We start from the raw sequence: 17,900 nt of genomic DNA, 5'->3' as shown, positions 1-17,900 counted from the left end.
GCCTTGTTGCTGCATCCTTGACATCGGCCTCGAGGTGCTTGAGGATCCAGGTGTCTGCCTTGGATAGTTTCTTGCTGAAGACTATCTCCTGTTCCATGGTGAGGCAGATCAGAAGGAGTATGTGAAGTGGGAGGCGCGGCTTATTATTCTTCCCCAGCCAACAGGCCAGCAAGGGTCAAATGTGCTTCCCCGGATTTTGAGGGTTCCCCACCAAAAGGAGGGAGGGGCCGCTGGTCGCAGGCGGGGGGGGGGGGGGCGGGTGCGGCTTCGGCCCATGGAACCCCCCCCCCTCACAGCTGACTCGACAATGCTGGTCTTGGCCTGGTTGCACCATCAGTCACCGCCCGGCCAGCCGGCGTCCCAGTTCGCTGGACCAGACTAACAAAGCAGACCAACCAGACAAGGACAGGATGGAGGGGATGGGTTGCATCCTGTGCCTGGTGACAAAACGGGCAGCCGTCCAATGCTATGCAGGCAGGCAGGTCACCCTTTTGGCCGGCCTTGACGTAACTCCAGCCCTAGCAGGGCGCATGACCAGGTCACAGCTGGCCCAAAAGCTTACAAGCGTGCATATCCCGCCTGCCGAGGTCGCCTACGACCTTGGAAGGAGGGAACTACACTACCGGGTCGCGGCTGGACGATGTCGAGACGGCAGCTTTTTTTTCTGAGAACGGAAATTCGTGTACCCAAAATCGGAAGGCGCGTACCTTGGCTGACTAAGCAAGTAGCTTATACAAGACTTCTCTTACGCGAAAGGGCCGGCTGGGGCGAAGGGGGCGAGCCCCGGAGCGCGAAGCATAGCGGAGGGCCGTAAGTAGGGCCGGTAGGCACGACCCGAGTTCCTAGAGGACCAACCCGCCCTGTTTGTGGCCCTTAAAGTTGTGAAGAACTTATTTCGTGAAGTTATAGAGACTTTAAGGCTCTATGTTCTGATTGGCTGAATAGTAGGGAGGGTACGCGCCTTCCGATTTTGGGTACGCGAATTTCCGTTCTCTTTTTTCTTGGTGAAGCAGAGGACAGGTCAAGTGATGAAACGACCGGGGTTCGTGGGAGGAACCCACTTCGGCCTTGGGGGAGCACCTCTGACTGCGCCTGACCTCCTAGGGTCCCAGGAGGTCACACGTCATAGGGAGTTCCCGAGTCGGTCGGTCCACCCGCAGCTGCCACTGTGGGCTGCTGTTTCCCTTCGTGTCCCTGTACTGTGTATGTACAGCAAAGCAGAGCACGGGCAAGAACGGCTGACGGCTGACGTGACCAACAAGAACTCCGTCCTCCTTCATCAGCTTGGACCCAAGATCGACTCAGGGGACGAGGGGCACCGCCAGATACATTTTTCCCTCGCCGGGCTTGAAACAGCCACGCTCACCACCTTCCCCCGAGCTCTCCACCCACACCCTACCTACCCTTCTTCCTCCGCCTGTCTTATGCTTCCGACCTGAACGGCTTCGGTCATCCTGTTCTGTCCGCGCATGTTCCTGGTCGTTCACGTGGTTTTTGATTGCTTTTGCTTCCCTTGACACCTGACGAAGCTCCCCCATATTTTTTTCAGATTATTGTTGCCAGTATGCGTTGGAGCCTGCTGGGCCAGGCCGCCGCGGCTGCTCTCGCGAGCGCCTCGACCCTCACGCCCCCGATCCTGCCTCTAGTGGTCCGAAACCCATACCTCAGCACGTGGGTCCCTTCGCGCCATGCGCCCTGGGAAAGTTGGCCCATTTTCTGGACTGGGCGCACGGTGAGTCCAGACACGGTCAAGCTCCTGTCAACGTAGTAGCTTCACCGTGAAGACTACAGAGCCTGGCGTCGTTCACTTCCGAGCTAAAACAGGTCTTGTTCGTGTCGATCAATGCTGACTGTTGTTGGCCCTTCAGGTCGGCTTTTCCGTCCTGGCCGCGGTGCCCGGCTCGGGCGACGTCTATCCACTACTCGGCCGACCCCAGGACTCGCTCGGGGGCTCTAGCAATGATTACAACGTGACCTTCCCCGACTACCTCGGCGCGACCTTCGATGCTTCCACTACGAACCTCACCTACTTGATTGCCGGCCCCAAAGGCAAGGATGAGTCTGTCTTGCTCACCTTGTCCTTCCTCTCCCCGATCACCCCCACATCTACCCTCAGACAGTCGTTGCCAGCTGCGTATTTGACCGTCCATGCCGAAGGGTCCTTCGATGTCAACGTGTACATCGACCTGAACGGGGAATGGATCACCGGAAACAGGGACAACGACATCGAGTGGAGGCTTCAACAATCCGACTTCGCCGACGAGTCGAGAGGCCCCTCCGGAATAAAGACATGGAAGATCAACCGCCGCACCCAACAGCTCCTCACCGAGTTCGATGACCGGGCCGAGTGGGGGACCCTCTTCTTTTCCGCCCCGGAAGACGTTCACCACGAGAGCGGTGTTTCGGCCGTCCTGCGCAAGCACTTCTCCGCTAGGGGCGAGCTGAGGAACGCAAATGATGACAAATTCCGCAAGATAATGGACGAGGAACCTGTTTTTGCCTTCTCCAAGTCTTTCAAGCTGGGCTCGTCGCCCAGCGCAGACACCAAGGCTAGCTCCCAGAGCGACAGCGTGAGGTTCACCTTTGCTCTGGCCCAAGACCCAGTGGTCCAGTTTGCTAGTGCCAGGGGTCTGACATTTATGCGCCCATTCTGGGCTACCTACTTCCCGACCGCTGAGGCAATGGTCGACTACCACTATACCGACTTTGACACCGCGAGTGATCTGGCTGGCAACTACTCCCGGCAGCTCGACATTGATGCCTATGCTTCAGGCTCGTCTGACTACCGAGACATTGCCGCCCTCTCTGCACGTCAAGTCCTTGGTGCTACCCAGTTCTCAGGTACCCCGGACAACCCAATCTTGTTCCTGAAGGAGATCTCGTCCAATGGCAACTTCCAGACCGTGGACGTCATCTTCCCATCTTTCCCCTTCTTCCTATACACCAACCCCAGGTGGCTGGCCTACCTACTGGAGCCCCTCTTGGAGCACATGGGCAGCGGTCAGTACCCCAACAAGTACAGCATGCATGACCTTGGCTACCACTTCCCCAACGCCACAGGACATGGCGATGGTAATGACGAGTATATGCCGCTGGAGGAGTGTGGCAACATGCTGATCATGGGACTCGCCTTGGTCAATGCGTACAAGTACGATACCCAGCCGGCGTTCCTGAACGTTTCATCCGCGGCTGCCGCCAGCCTGCTTAAGGTCCAAGGGACCTCGATTGTCGATGAATACGGCATGGACCGTGCATGGGGTTACGGTGATGTAGCGACTAGTGATCTCAAACAAGCCCAGAAGTGGGTGCAGAAGTCGTACAAACTGTGGAAGCAGTGGACTGTTTACCTCATCGAAGAGGCACTGGAGCCTAAGAATCAGCTGTCCACGGATGACTTTGCGGGCTGGCTCTCGCTGCAGAGCAACCTGGCCCTGAAGGGTATCATTGGCATCCGGGCCATGAGTGAGATCTCAAACATCCTGGGCGAAGCCAAGGATGCCAAGTACTACCGCGAGATTGCGGATGACTACATCGACAAGTGGCAGGGTTTTGCCCTCTCCAGGGACAAGAAATTCCCCAAGCTCTCGTATGAGTGGTATGGATCGTGGACGACTATCTACAACCTGTTTGCAGATTCCCTCCTCTGCTTCCATCTCCCTGAGGACTCGAGCATCTCCACGTCTGCGAAGTGGCGAGAGCAGGTGCCCGTCTCTGACGAGAAGAAGAAGCCGGACACCTTCATTCCGGATTATGTTTACCAGCTAGCAAGCGACTGGTACTACAACGTGATGCAGCGGTATGGCCTACCGCTGGATAGCCGTCACTTGTACACCAAGAGCGATTGGGAATTCTTCGCTGCGGCGGTTACCAGCAAGTCGACACGGACGGAGATCCTCACGCTGGTGGCCAAGTGGCTCAATGAGACCGTGACAGGTAATGACCACCGATGAATGAATAGAGAAACGACCATGCACTAACCTGACAAAACAGACAAGCCGTTTACCGATCTCTACGAAACCGAGGGAGAAGGAGGTTACCCCGGCGGTCTCGAATTCAAGGCCAGACCCGTGGTAGGGGGTCACTTTGCCTTCCTCGCCCTGGAGCGTGCCTGTGGCGGCAAAGCAACCGAGGGCTTGAGCTTCCTCGATGCTGCAGAGCCCAAGATGCTGGACGTGATGGCTGTCCTCGAGGAGGACAGAGTCTTTGGCATGGCCCAGAACGCAGAAATGGAGCTGTAGGGCGGCGCATAGGGTTTGATTGCGTGTATGTAAGCAGTGGCAGGAATCAGACCCTTCGCCAATCATCTTGGCTCCGCAGGTGATTGGCGGGAGAGTGTTTGCTGCCGGTGATTGTGAGAGGGAACGGGCCAGATTGCAAATGACAAGAGAGGTCACACCCTAGGCAGACTACCAGACTACATGGTCTCAAGGTACGCACGTACGTCACCATATGCGCGATGCATGTATGAGTGTGTGTGTATGTGTGTGCTGAACCCGCAGGAAGGCCTAGGCTTCGAGAGGTCGTCGACGGGACCTTCCCGCAGTCTGTGCTAGTGGGTATAGAGTCTAGCCAGAGTCGACAGAGTGTGGGGAGAGCGGATCATGAGGCCTTGATGACACTGCGAACCGTGAGTGAGCGAGTGCGGGCATGTCTGGCCTGCATGCGGTCCTACTGCGTATTGTAGTCAGGCGTCCAACCTAATCGGTCTAGGTGAGGCTGCAGGGCGATCCACTGGCCTGCAGCGAAGTGGACAAGGGCAGGCATGCAGGCATGCAGGCCGTGTGCTTCCGGCCGGCTTACTGGCCTACGGATTCCGAAGCGCTCACCCATCCATCCATCCACCCATCCGTTCATCATCGATGCGAAGGCTGCCTTCTCGAGGGTGGGCCTGGCGCAAGTGATGATTCGAAACGCAGAATAGCCATGGATTTGGGGTTCAGACGGGTTTGTTTATGCCACAAGCAGGTGCAGACCATTTGAAGAGTAGACTATTGACCACGTCCTATCATCCCTTTTTGGGCTCCCCCCAGAGCTGGGCTGCCGAGAGCCAGGGTGAAGATGGGACTACGGAGTAACTTCGTAATGCCTGTGCATTTTCTTGTTTGAATCTGGTACGGAGTACTCGGTACCTACCTAGGCTAGGCACTCTCTGAGGCGAGTCTTCCGTACCTGGGCAACTGGGCAGGCTATGCTCGGAAGCTGCAGGGCCCCACATGCGGCCCCCCCACCCCCTGCTGCTTAGTCATGCTAGTGAATTCCAGCTGCTTTCGACTTCTCCCTTTCTTCTCTCGCGTGGCCCATTTTTTTCAGCTTCCTCCATCAACATCCATTCCCAGGCCTGGCATTTGGACCTTCCCTTTGCATGGTCCGCGCAGTGCAGTCGAGTTTACTTGCATTTCTTTGTCCGCTGGCCTACCCTTCCAAACGTCTTTTGACGTAGAGAGGCGCCCTTTCCTCCCCAGCAAAGATCTGGCCTGGTGACTCAAAGCCCAGCCCGATTCCGCCCACTGCATTGCCGCCTTCTTTCCTTCCCGACTGCTTACGTCCTGTCCTGCCCAGCAGCCTTGCACAACTCCAAAATCTTTCATCGACACACTCACACACCCAGCCTCACCAACCCGCTCGTCACCATGGCGACTACTGCAATGGATTATGAGAACCCTGGAGGAGATCGTTTCGAGGGTCAGTTTTCCACGTTTTGCTTTTTTTTTCTCTTGCCCAGCTGCGACGCGCTGCGCCACGCTGCGCCAGACGCGCCGCCAACTTCACACCAGGAGCCAACCTAATACTGACTTGTTTATGCCTTAACAGACGAGGGACCTCGTTATGACCGTGGTGACAACCGCAGCGCCTCCCCTCGAAGCGACAACGGCCACGATAGCGCTCGTCGCCGTTCCGCTTCCCCTGCTGCTGGTGGCGACCGGTAAGCCAACCTCAACAACCGCCTCCAACTCATCCAAACCCTCAGCCCCGACCAAACAAACCACATTCACGTTCGTACAAGCACAAACCATATATTCCTAACACCATTCTGCTTGTAGCGGCCCGGTCAAGGACGAAGGCGGTGGCTCCAGGGACGGCGAGGGTGCTATCAACTCCGGCTCCAACCTTTTCGTCACCGGTATCCACCCCAGGCTGAGCGAGGATGAGGTCACCCGACTCTTCTCTAAGTACGGAAACGTCGAGAAGTGCCAGATCATGCGTGACCCCCACACCAAGGAGTCTCGTGGCTTTGGCTTTGTCAACTTCATGACCTCCGACGAGGCCGACGCCGCCAGGGATGGTCTCCAGGGCAAGGAGCTCGAGGGACGCACCCTGAGCATCGAGAAGGCTCGTCGCTCCCGCCCTCGCACCCCGACCCCCGGCAAGTACTTTGGACCCCCCAAGCGTGGTATGTAACTGGCCCCCTGTACACTCGTAACCATTGCTTTGTCATGCTCACATAATACCAGAGGGTGGCCCGCCCCGAGGCCGTTTCGGAGGAGACCGTTATGGAGACGACAGGCGCGGATACGGCGGCGGTGGTGGCGGCCGCGGAGGTCGCTACGAGGACCGTGGCTACCGTGGCTACCGCGACCGCGACGACCGCGGAGGTGGCTACGACCGCGGCTACCGTGACGACCGCGGAGGTGGCTACGACCGTGGATACCGTGACGACCGTGGAGGTGGTGGCTACGACCGCGGCTACCGCGATGACCGTGGAGGCTACGACCGCCGAGACCGAGACTTTGAGGGCGGTGGCAGGATCGACCGCTACGCCTCCTCGGGACGTGATGACCGCTACGGCGGCGGCGGTGGAGGAGGCCCGCGATTCGACCGCCCTCCTCGCGATGCGCCCGCGCCCGGCGGCTACGGCGAGGGTACGCGTGACTAGTCCTTGCACCGCTGTGGCCGTGACTGAACTTTCTAGGTGCCGACCGTCCTGCGCGCTAGACCTCTCCACCTGGTCAGCCGCCACGTTTTCATCATGCATGGTAGGTTGAATCGCCTGCTGCGGTCCTGTAGGGTCTGCACGCCTTGTTCATTTTCTTCGTTCATGGGAAGGGGAGTGGGTCGGATATCAAAAGAACAATTTGCCACCGAGGAGTTTTGCACGGCACACCACTAGTTAGGCACTCTGCACCTGGGCCTTCTGTGTTTATTGCAAATGAGTTGCGATTTAATTACCGGGGATTTCGCGTCGAGACCGGAACGGCCGACATGCTGGTCTCAAATCATTCATTCGGAAAGCGACGCGAAATGTGGGGGTTTCCCAGCAGTCGTCTGTATGCGGAGCAGATCGGGGACATTCGGGCCTTGCACATGACACCAGACTTCACCAACGTTTTCTTCACCTGCACCTGTACGAATATCAGTTCTCGTCATTCCCCCATCACAGCCTCTGAACGGATTCGGTACGGCTTTTAGCGGGTAACAACACCCTTCGAAAATTACAGGGAGAGGGACGTCGTCAACAGATAGCGCCAAACTTGACTCGGAGCTCAGCAGAACTCTCCTAACAACCACTGTGCCTGCCAACTCACGATTTGAATGTCAACATGAACAACGGGAGAAAACTTCCTAAAAGGTGCAACAAATTATGCCACGACCCAGTCAGCATGTCCACACCCAACTTGCCTTTGTACCCGCTCTCGCCCTGCCGCTTTACGCAAAATGTGCCAACCTTTGAAAACGTTACGCGATTTTGCGCTGCTGCGTCAAAACCCACGCAGCAATCACGGCACCTATCTCCTGAGCTACATAGACCCGCACCTGTCAGTCCGTTTGCAGACAAAGCACGTTGCCTCGTTTCCCGCGGGGTGGGAGAGCGTGCTTTGTTTGTCTTGAGGACGGCAGGAGACACACACGGGCGATGCATGCTGCACCACCACCACCACCACAGGACGACAAAGGTAAACCCCAAAGAGCCGAGTGACCGACCATTCCTGTAGCTAGCTGATGAGTCTTGTTTCTCGTTCACAGTCCAGGGCAAACACACAAAACCACAATTTTTTGGCGGCACACACTGGATGGACTCTACCAGGTACTGGAATGTGGCGTCAAGCCCCCCCCCCCCCAAGGTTCAGTGTACCTACCTACCGCGCCTCTTGATCGCAGGGGGGGGGGTTTGGGGGGTTTTGCAACAAAATCAGATTCAGATGCGGACGGCAGAACAAAGGCTCGGCGTCGGCAACAGACTCATCATCGGGCTGGCTGAAACATGGCCTGCATGTTTCGGTGCAATTAGAGCCGTTCCCCTACGTGGCGTCGGTTGGCCTCTTTTCTTGAGAGAGAGAGAGGAGAGATGTGGCCTTGCCTCGCCTCTCCTCGCCTCGTACACAAGGTGCGCAGCTGACCCTTCCCCCTCCCCCCTCCCCTCCTCCAAAACACCCACCCAGACCTCAGGGGGCCAACGCGCCCTGTTTCTCTTTCATGCACGCCTGGCTGGCTGGCTGGCTGGCTGGCTACACAGGCTTGACTTGCACGACAGCAAGCAGGGCTGTGCGGGTTGTTGCCTCATTGGTGGTTGTCCATGGGGCCAACTGGCCAACCAACCAACCTACCGCTGGGGCCCCTGGCGAGGCGAGCAGAGCACCGCGGCTCCTTTGTTGAGGGGGCCGCCGCGGGCACTGCTGCTCGAACAACGAAGGTCCACGGGGCGGTCCTCAATGAGGTGTCAGTCACACGCCTTGCTGTTTTCTTGCCCGCCCCCCTCCCCCGGTGTCCGATCTCTTGTGTAGGCTTGGAGGGCTGCACCCCCCTCGTCCATCTGGGGAGCCATGCTGGCTGTCCCGTGAGCTGTCGGGCCTTGCTGGGCTATCTATCGCTCGGCGCATATGGGATACGCGAGCATGGCTTGTCTCCCTCTTGTCGACGCCGAGGTAGGTAGGTAGGTAAGGTAGGTAAGGTAGGTGGGGTGGGTTGTCTTTTTCTGTCCTGTGTGTCTCTGCAGTGCAGGTCACACGGCTCATAGTCTTGTTGTTTCCGGGCCTCTGCTTTGCTGCGTTCAATTGTGATGTCTCTCGGATCCGAGTTGGATCTGCCCTTGTTTATATGCCGCTGACGCAACGCAAGGAAGGCTTCATTCATGCCAAGACGGTTTGTTCCTGCCCCGTCGTCTGGGATCTTGTATGGGAACGCGTGGAAGAGTCAAAAAGTAGCTCGAGAATCAATATAGGAATCTGATTGTGATTTACGGGAAGAGTGCTCTTTCTTGACGCTGTCGGTGACTGTTAGGACGAGGAGTGAGGGCTTGTCAATGTGCGACTGCCTTGACGTAGTAAATGTGACGTGGTTCCGCTTCTATTTCGTAAGGGTCTGAAGCCACACGCAGCGCCTTCAAAAGTTTAGCAATGAGGATGTTGGTAGTAGTGACAATAGTAGTCATCATCGTGAGCGAGCGTGCCAACGTCACTGTCACTCACTTTCACTTTGTCACTGTCCGGCAAGATCTCCTTGGGAAGAGAAAGAAAGAGTTTGGGGTTGTCGACGAGGGCACCAATTTTCTGCTGCCATTAGGAAACTGGTTTTGCTTCTATTCCGCATACGTCCGAGGACATATATGGCACCTTTATATACTAGTACCAAGGCTATGTACCTATAGATGTATTATATTCTTTCTATACTATATTAGAATTATAGTTCTTTTTTAAAAGGAGAATGCTAGGTCTTAAGTGTTTACTACTATATAGAGGTGTTATATATATTATGTAAATAATATATAGGGATTAGAAATAAAACTACTTTAACATGCCCTCTAAACTACTCCAGGTAACTTTTTATCCCACTCATAATGGAGCCCAGCGGCCCCATTCCATCCGAACTACCCTAGGGTATTACCGAGTAGTGTATATAGAGTATATAGGAGAGAGGACCCTCCCAAGGTTGAGAGAACGTGGGCCGCGCAAGGTCCATCAGCCCGTGTGAAGTCTAACACGAGCCATCAAGTTGCACCCGGCCCGGGTCCCAATCGCAAAGTTGTCCCTCTCCATCTCGAAGTCGCCGGCCGTGGCACCCTCGATCGTGAAGTCGAACCGCTGCACCAGGGTCGCCAGGACGAGGTACATCTCGGCCCAGGCGAGGCTGTGTCGCAGCAGGGCAGAGCCCCAGCACGTCAGCGGGAAATCCCTTCAGACAGACAGACAGGACGCGCGGTGCAGCACGCAAGAGGAGTACTCACTGCATCCCCAGACAGACCCTCGTGCCCCTCCCGAAGGGCGCGTAGTAGTGCCTGGGCGGCGCCCAGGTCCCCGCCCGAGCCTTGCCAGTGTCGCCCCCGCCCCCGGCCAGCCACCGCCCCGGGTCGAAGCGCATCGGGTCCGGGAACTCGTTGGGGTCGGTGTGCATCAGCAGGGCCGTCATGCCCACGGGCGTCCCCGCGGGGATCCGCCACCCGCCGCCGTAGAAGAGGTCCCTGTCCGAGACGCGGGCCGCGCGCGACGCGACCGCGGGGCTGAGGCGCATCCCCTCGGTCAGGACGGCGGTGAGGTAGGGGAGCTGCTCGAGGGCCCTGAGCGGGGGTGGGCTGGTGGCGGAGGAGGAGGAGGGGGAGGAGGAGGAGGAGGAGGCCTGGGCGAGCTCTGCCCTCAGGCTGTGCAGGATCTCCTCGTTGGTGTACACGTGGAACAGGATCAGCCTCAGCGCGCTGGCGGTTGTCTCGAAGCCGGCGCCCGACACGGTCATCACCTCCTCGTGGACGCGGGCGAAGGTCTTTTCGCGCGGGGGCAGGTCGGATGCTACTATTGCGTGGATCATCGTGGGGTGGCCCGGCGCTGCTGCTGCTGCTGCTGTCTTGTCAGGAGGAGGCGGGGACGACGACGACGCGGCGGCCAGGATCTCCCGCGTGTCCTGCTCGGATTGCTAACAATATCCCAAGGCCCCATCCATCAGCGCAAACCACCCAACAAGCAGCGAGCAAGCAAGGGGCACACAAAAAAAACTCACCGCAAGAGACCCGAGGAAAGCCCTCGTGTTCTCATCAGCAACCCTCATGACCAACCCCACCGGCAGCGCCCTCACCGCGGGGCCGAACCACGGCACGTGCTTGGTGACGCGCCAGAAGGGGCCGGCCCCCTGCGACGCGGCCGACAGGCCGGCGCCGAGGTCGGGCCTGTCGAGGTCGCCGTGGGGCCTCCCCGTGGTGAACTCGTTGGCCGTGTCCCGCGTGAGGGCGCTGACGGCCGCGCCGAGGTTGAACGACTCCTCACCTGCGGCGGCGAGGTCCGCGCGCCGGCGCAGCGCCTCTGCGTTGCGCCGCACGATGGGCTCCCGGGCGGCGACGCTGGGCTTGGAGAAGTAGGGGGCTATGGCGCGGCGGCGGGCCTTGTGGGCGTCGTGGTCTGGGGGGTAGGTTGTAAGTTATGTTGTAGTCATTGGGTGGTTTCCGGGTGGTTGGAGGGTGTGTCCGATAATATTGACACTTGCAATGCGTACCTGAGCAGAAGATGGTGGAGTTCTTGGCCCCGAAGGCATCGTATGCCCACGAGTACTTGTCCCACCTGCCATCCGTGCGGTAGAGGGTGTCGAAGAAGGCCGGGTCGTTGACGTGTAGCTCATGTGGGCTGATCCGGACGATTGGGCCTGTTTGACGGGCGGTCACTCAAAAGTCCATAGATGCCCAAGTCGGGGTGCTAGTTGGGGTCGCCGGTGAGAGCGCACCGTATACTTTGTGCAACTTTGCAATCTTGGAGGTGTACTGCCCGTCCAGAATAACGTCGTAGTAGCCCTCATACCATCGCGAAATGGCTGCCAGCCTGGGCCCTGGGAAGCTTGCCAAGGGGTGGACGAAGAGGCGGTAGAAGACGAGGGTCAGGTAGTAGACCACCACTGCTCCGCCCAAGGCCTGCCAGCTGAGTTTGAATTCCATGTCGGCTCATCGATCCCCAAAAGTCCACCTGGGCAAGTTGTTGTCGGACTGAGGCTTGCCCGAAATACTTCAGATTAAGAAGAGGGGTATTCAAAAGTCTGGCGCTGGTTGCTTTTGAACCAACAGGTCCTGGCCTCGGGTCACATCCGTAAATATGTTACATCTGAATTGCTTATATAAGCGTACTTTTGCATAATGCCTTTGGGTCGTCGCGAGTTGTCACAAATCACATTCTGTCGTTGATGCACATCTAGCCTCGTGTCACCTGGGCAGCCGTGCGCAAGTACTTTTGTCAAGGAATAACAATTCTGCAGGGTGATGAACAGGGTTGCCTGTGATATCATCTATAGTTCGCTAATCGGGGAACCAAGTAGCGCACGCCATGTCACAGCGCGGTCAGGTTGGTCAAGATTATGAGTTCATTTTTGAGGGGCAAAACTAAGACTACTAGTAAAGGCCGCCGGCGAAGCCACGGCGTTTATGTGGACAGGTTGGGCCGTTACTGCCCGGGTCATCAGCGTGACACGCCACTCAGATCGGATCGATCTGTAGATGTGGAAGTATACGCTTTCTGTGCTAAAAGACAAATGTTAGTAGGACTCCCTTCAATAGGAAATTATATTAGATGGCAATTTCAGCTTGTCAGCACTAAGGCCTGCCGCTATACTAACCAGTCATGCTGGCCCAGCAGGTGGTGATGTCCTTGCTGGTCCAGCAGCAGGCTTCGCAGGTCTGGTAGGCAGATTCACCATTTTGAAAATATAGTTGCGTCAGGTGGAAAAAAAAAAAAGGAAAAGGAAATTTTGGTGATAGCAGGAGATTGTTTAGAGAATCTTTTGAAATAATGATTCCAGTCGTCTTATTACTCGTCTTATCTTACCAGAAGATACTAATTGTTGATCGATGGAGTGGAAGGACGGTGTGGAATGCTGAATGATTTGTAGTCGATGATATTTCGTGTAAAGGATGGACTGAGTTCTGATCTTATACTTTTGAAATGCCTTGAGAATGAGACTCTTTGGATTGAAGACTTGGTCGAAAACATCTTGAAATAGATGGCGGCCTGTCTCAGACCAGGAAGACTGCAGGACTGAGGCCATACTGAGGAATAAGCGATGCCAATCAAGTGTTCACAACTGCCAGACCAGTTGTCCAAAGTGGGGATGAATTGCACAAGGCCTATGATATCTCCCACTCCGTTGTTGTCCAGGACGGTACCAAGGGGGCGTTGGTCGGGCCTGGCCTCTTCGGCCGTACGGCCGGCTGGGCCGCGCCAAGTCAATGCTCAATTGTTGGATATCCATAAAGTCGTGCAGTTCTCTGCACGATCTAGAGAGAAGTGGAGAAACTCGGCCACTCTACAGGCCACATGAGGGGGCCAAAGGGACAGGTAGATAATCCTCCGGGCTATGTATTAGCTCCTGGATGGAGATATCGTTTGCACAGGACAAGGGTCCCTGGTTTCCTGAGCCGCAATTGGCCCACTGTCTGCTTGAGTTCCACTGCTTACTAGAAATAATGCCAACAACCTGTTGGCAGCCGATGTGAACTTTCAATGTTCCTAAACCAACAACATACATCATCAACCCTCGGCATTGGCCCGGCCATCTCACCACCTACCTAGGTACCTTCATTCTACCATCACTGATCAACACGCAAGCTTCATTGAACTTACACTCAACACCTCTTTTGCCTGCATATCTCCCTTTGGAGTTCCAAGTTGACCGTGCGCCATGCAATCACCAGAGCATCTCGGAATCGAGCATCTTGAGCCATTGCGCCGAGCCTTGATCAATTTCCTTTCCGCGCCGATCAGCGAGTTTACGTATGCTCAGATCATCGATGGGCAGCCTACAAGCAACGTCTACGCCGCCGATCATCATTTCAGAGAAGGTCTGGCCGTCTCAGACCATGAGGCACTATGTCCTGGCTCTCTGGAGAAGGCGAGGGCGTTTCGCTCAGACTTCAACGTTCTTGATCTAACTTTTAACCCTAATGTTAGTATTCCCAACTGAAAATTTACCAATTTTCACAATCTGATTACATCAATACAGACTTTGCAAGCATATCAAGAAACCCTGCCAAGATCTACAGCGTGGAAGCTGCGGCTTCTTGAACTAGTTGCTGGTGCTTGTCATAACATAGCTATTTACCTATATCAGATGGATGCTGGGGTCCATAAACATCGGGAGCATGAAGAATGGCTTTCTGCAAAGCTTGCAAGTCTCCCGGAAAAGTCTCTTGACCGGAAAGCCTTGCCTCCGCCTACGCTCTTCTGGAATGGTAGGTATATAGAGTCGTCTCGATATCCCAGTGGAGTTGCCGACATGGTTGGATACTGGGCAGAGACGCAAATCTTTGGTGGCGTTGTTCTTTTTGATCGTGGCGAGAGTGAAGAAGAGGTGAGTAATATTAATTTCTGCGCACCTTCACTAAATACCATGCTAATCTGACGGACAGTGCAACGGCATGTATCTGCACAGCGGCCGTGGAGGACGCACTGGCATCACCATTGCACCGCCCACAAAAGAGCAGTTCGACGGCTTGGTACATTATCTATTATCCCCAACACCGGACCACAGTCATTGTCCATTTCCCATCGAGGTTACCCCAGATAACAGGTGGCGTTGGCATCCTTATGATGGCAGGGTTAAGCACCACATTTGGCGAAATCGCTACGAGATCCCTGAAGGACCACGCCCGCGCGCAAAGGACGTCATCAGCGGCTACGACTGGCCGGAAATAACCGAAGAGATTAAAATTAGAAGAGAGTTGGTAAAGAAAGAGGCAGGGGAGCCTTTCGATGAGACCTTTTTGACTGCAGCTATGGAAACAAACCGACAGGTTACTCCGACATCTAGGCTCTGGGATTATCACAAGAAAAGGATAATGGAGCTGGAGCCTGACAGGAAGAGGCAAGGACGTCCACTATACTTCTTTGATCCTTAAGAAGTGAGCAGCAGACACGTCACTCAAACCTCCTATGTAATATAAAGGTCACCCATCATGTTTTAACTATAGTTATCCACACCGTGTTCTTTCCAAGCCCTAGGTCTTGAGTGCTTACCACTGTATGAAGGCACCATGTATGTCCTTAGATGTATACGGAATAGAAGCGATACCACATAAGGAACTATTTGGAGTATTATTTTCAAGCTGAAGGGAATAGTCTAGAGATTGTATACATATACCCCCCAGTGCGTGGTATAGTAGTATGTATCTTTCCCTATCTAGGCTAGACAGTGCTCCCGTTATCGTCCCCAGTAGCCAACGTGCACCCTACAAGCAAGTCAAGTCTAGGCCTACCCGTGGGTTTCGGTTCTCTTACCCACTGCTGGCGGGAGGTGTAGGGGGCAACTCGGGCCCGTATTTTTCATCCCAGAACATCCTTACTACAAAGCTGACCCTCTCCTCAGCTACTCAGGCAATTGCTGATCACCAGTCATGCTCATACTCACTGTTGAGGGGGTCGATGTCCTAGGGGTTGATGGAAATCCGGGATCCGGGGCACAGTGTTTCAACTTGTGGCGCGATGCAAGTCTCGAGCCATCTCGCTCCACTCAACCGGGCCGCACTAGGGTCATCGGTAGATCAAACGTTGGAGCAGCAGGCCCGCCCCTGAGCTAGCAGCTTTAATCCGCCAAAACGGCCGGACAAAAGATGATTCGGAGGATTTAAAGTTTTGCACATCATACACGTTGGTAAAGGTTTACTTTGACGATCGACAGCTGAGACCTGGTGCCTCACCGTCGCGGGCCACTACCAGTCCAGAATCACCTGGGCATGCACTCCGAGATAGTTTTCGGGCCCGATCACAGCCGTCCTATGCACTATAGCTCTTATTCATTACAACGGCCACCAGCGGTAGACAGCATACACTCCCCTCACTCTTGGGTTTGAAATGATGTGATTTTGATTTCTTATTCTGCGCGCTCATTCAAGTGTTGGGCACCAGTACAGGCTTTTTCGTTGTATTAGTCCATCATGCCGCCCACAACGAGTGCCCAAAGCATTTGCAAGGCTGCCCTGTATCTGCTTACTTTTTGTCTTTCGGTACCTATCTACGTTTTGGTGATAGTAGGTTTTTGTACAAGGGTCCATATCGGCTAACCCGCAGTTAACCTCTATCGTGTAACATAAACCGCCTGACTAAGGTAGGCTGAGCACCTCCGGTACTCAGACTTGACCTTGAGTATTCGCGCGCAGTATTGAACCGTAAATGTGTTCGCCAGGGCTCCCTGCTGTAGCAAGAACCATCTTCATCAGCAGCAATGAAACACCCCTGGCACTTACACGGAAGGCTTGCTTCCAAGGTTGGACAGCTTGCGCTATGATCCTCCCCTGAGAGATGACACAAAAGCTTCATCATCTGTTAATGCCTGATTCGTTACCGGTCAAAGCATAAACTGCATAGGGTGTAGCGTCAGGAAAGCTTGACTCGACTCCACATTTGAACCTAGCTCTAGACGAACACCATCATTTGCATCAGATGGCACCAGTTGACCTGGAGTAGGATGGCCTTCATCTGGATATTTAAGCTTACCCTGCCACTTTGACTTATCCGAACATCGTCCCGTTCTTGGCAAGCCTCGTCTTATCATTCATTCTCTTGTGTCAAGCTTCTCGTTGAGAGATTCGATACTACATCTGTTCTTCATCTGACGCAACTGGTTGCGCAGTAGTCCATCATTATACATACTCATTAATAATTTTTATCTTCTTGTCTCCTATTCCACCAAACAACATCGTTAATAATTTCAAGATGAAGTGCACCGCCGGTATCATACTCGCCATGGGCGCCGCTGTCCTGGCAACTCCAATGCCCAAGAAGGGCAACAATGCTGCAGGTGCTGCGGCCGCTGCGGCCGGTGGCAACAACGCAAATGCAAATGTAGACGCCGCCACTCAGCAAAAGGTGGCTGGCACCATTCAGAACTGGCTCAACGACATTGCCGCCGTGAACAACTTCGTCGACACGGCCGGCCAGCTCCAGAACGAGCAAGACATCAGCGACGCCGCTGCCCAGGCATTCGTGGCCGCCCAGGACGAGGGAACCTCCAACACTGACCTCGGCAACGACGTCCAGCTGGACGCCTCCGGCCTCGCCGCCGCCGCCGCCCTGCAGGACCAGTTCAACATCATCGGGCCCGCGATCAACGACACCATCACCAACCCCCAGAACCTCCAGAAGAACCTCGATGCCATCAACGGTGCTCGGTAAGCCACCTCACATGCATGCCGTACAGATGCTCGTCACTTGTGGCTAACACGCGACGGGAATCAGGTGCCCCCCTCCCGCCGGTAACGGTGCCATCTTTGAGGAGGGCGCCGTCCAGCAGTCTGCCGCTGCTGCCGCCGGCCTCAATGCCCCATCCCCGGCCCTGCCCAATGCCTGCCAGGTCCTGGCCCAGAAGCAGCTCGACGCCGCTGGCAAGAACAACGGCAACAACGCCAATGCTGCCGATGCGAACGCGGCTGATGCGAATGCGGCTGATGCTAAAGCGGCTGATGCTAAAGCGGCTGATGCTAAAGCGGCTGATGCTAAAGCTGGTGATGCCAAAGCAAAGGGCGGCAATGCTGACGAGCAGGCTGCTGCTGAAGAGGACGCCAATGCGGAAGATGCCAACGCTGACGAGGAGGCTGCTGACGAGGAGGCTGCCGCTGATGAGGATGCTAACGCTCAGGATGCCAAAGCCGCTGGCGCTGATGCTGCTGCTGCCAAGGGTGCCGCCAAGGGCAAGCAAAACTAGAGAGTGTCTTGCAATGTTCTAATATCCGTGCCTTGGGTTGTACGGGGCAGGATCACTCAGGATGTGGATGAGGGTTTCATGAGGCTGTACCTGAAAGTCGTCATGGGTGATATGGGGTTATTATTGTGACGGGTCTAATTTTATTACTCATTTTGTATAGTTATTACGGCGAGAATAGGCCTCATTTTGATCAATCGATTGGAGGCCTACAATGGGTCATTCTTGTGTGCGCAGTTCGCCATATCATAAGATTGAAATGCTATATGGAAGACTGGTCAAAATTACCTGCCTTGGACAAATTGTTC

The 17,900-nt window shown here is 55.4% G+C and overlaps 5 protein-coding genes across 5 annotated transcripts; 4 read left to right on the top strand and 1 right to left on the bottom strand.

Annotated features, from left to right (window-relative positions):
* Positions 1-1,056: 1,056 nt before the first annotated feature.
* Positions 1,057-4,501, top strand: KVR01_013168 (uncharacterized protein). Its single transcript, XM_044788287.1, has 3 exons — positions 1,057-1,732; positions 1,869-3,933; positions 3,991-4,501. The coding sequence occupies exons 1-3, from the start codon at positions 1,565-1,567 to the stop codon at positions 4,236-4,238; spliced, it is 2,481 nt and encodes an 826-aa protein (XP_044637813.1). The 5' UTR covers positions 1,057-1,564; the 3' UTR covers positions 4,239-4,501.
* An 813-nt stretch (positions 4,502-5,314) lies between these two features.
* KVR01_013146 (uncharacterized protein) lies at positions 5,315-9,453 on the top strand. The gene is made up of 6 exons (XM_044789956.1): positions 5,315-5,682; positions 5,812-5,923; positions 6,042-6,391; positions 6,453-6,860; positions 6,911-7,892; positions 7,963-9,453. Exons 1-5 carry the CDS (start codon positions 5,631-5,633, stop codon positions 6,931-6,933), a joined length of 945 nt encoding a protein of 314 aa, XP_044637791.1. The 5' UTR covers positions 5,315-5,630; the 3' UTR covers positions 6,934-7,892; positions 7,963-9,453.
* A 278-nt stretch (positions 9,454-9,731) lies between these two features.
* Positions 9,732-11,942, bottom strand: KVR01_013139 (uncharacterized protein). The gene is made up of 5 exons (XM_044787641.1): positions 11,638-11,942; positions 11,413-11,559; positions 10,924-11,318; positions 10,160-10,839; positions 9,732-10,062 (listed from the first exon to the last, which is right to left on the bottom strand). The coding sequence occupies exons 1-5, from the start codon at positions 11,843-11,845 to the stop codon at positions 9,894-9,896; spliced, it is 1,599 nt and encodes a 532-aa protein (XP_044637784.1). The 5' UTR covers positions 11,846-11,942; the 3' UTR covers positions 9,732-9,893.
* Positions 11,943-13,578: 1,636 nt separating this feature from the next.
* On the top strand, positions 13,579-14,794 carry KVR01_013182 (uncharacterized protein; the record flags this gene model as incomplete). The annotated part of the gene is made up of 3 exons (XM_044791093.1): positions 13,579-13,842; positions 13,900-14,247; positions 14,306-14,794. The coding sequence occupies 3 exons, from the start codon at positions 13,579-13,581 to the stop codon at positions 14,792-14,794; spliced, it is 1,101 nt and encodes a 366-aa protein (XP_044637827.1).
* A 1,813-nt stretch (positions 14,795-16,607) lies between these two features.
* On the top strand, positions 16,608-17,595 carry KVR01_013233 (uncharacterized protein; the record flags this gene model as incomplete). The annotated part of the gene is made up of 2 exons (XM_044790714.1): positions 16,608-17,062; positions 17,130-17,595. 2 exons carry the CDS (start codon positions 16,608-16,610, stop codon positions 17,593-17,595), a joined length of 921 nt encoding a protein of 306 aa, XP_044637878.1.
* Between the last annotated feature and the right edge of the window lie 305 nt (positions 17,596-17,900).

This window comes from Diaporthe batatas (assembly GCF_019321695.1).
Source record: "Diaporthe batatas strain CRI 302-4 chromosome Unknown Contig00024, whole genome shotgun sequence".
Classification (NCBI taxonomy): domain Eukaryota; kingdom Fungi; phylum Ascomycota; class Sordariomycetes; order Diaporthales; family Diaporthaceae; genus Diaporthe; species Diaporthe batatas.
The sequence above is the reverse complement of the archived record's forward strand: the minus strand, read 5'-3'. Positions and strand labels throughout refer to the sequence as shown.

Bases quoted from the DNA above. Each gene is read 5' to 3' on its own strand.
- KVR01_013168 (XM_044788287.1), top strand. From the start codon at position 1,565: ATGCGTTGGAGCCTGCTGGGCCAGGCCGCCGCGGCTGCTCTCGCGAGC. The intron at 1,733-1,868 runs GTGAGTCCAGAC...TTGGCCCTTCAG, and splicing joins TTTTCTGGACTGGGCGCACG to GTCGGCTTTTCCGTCCTGGC. The intron at 3,934-3,990 runs GTAATGACCACC...CTGACAAAACAG, and splicing joins GCTCAATGAGACCGTGACAG to ACAAGCCGTTTACCGATCTC.
- KVR01_013146 (XM_044789956.1), top strand. From the start codon at position 5,631: ATGGCGACTACTGCAATGGATTATGAGAACCCTGGAGGAGATCGTTTC. The intron at 5,924-6,041 runs GTAAGCCAACCT...TTCTGCTTGTAG, and splicing joins CCTGCTGCTGGTGGCGACCG to CGGCCCGGTCAAGGACGAAG. The intron at 6,861-6,910 runs GTACGCGTGACT...TGAACTTTCTAG, and splicing joins GCCCGGCGGCTACGGCGAGG to GTGCCGACCGTCCTGCGCGC.
- KVR01_013139 (XM_044787641.1), bottom strand. From the start codon at position 11,845: ATGGAATTCAAACTCAGCTGGCAGGCCTTGGGCGGAGCAGTGGTGGTC. The intron at 11,560-11,637 runs GTGCGCTCTCAC...CCCGTCAAACAG, and splicing joins AAAGTTGCACAAAGTATACG to GCCCAATCGTCCGGATCAGC. The intron at 10,063-10,159 runs GTGAGTACTCCT...GCTGCGACACAG, and splicing joins AGGGTCTGTCTGGGGATGCA to CCTCGCCTGGGCCGAGATGT.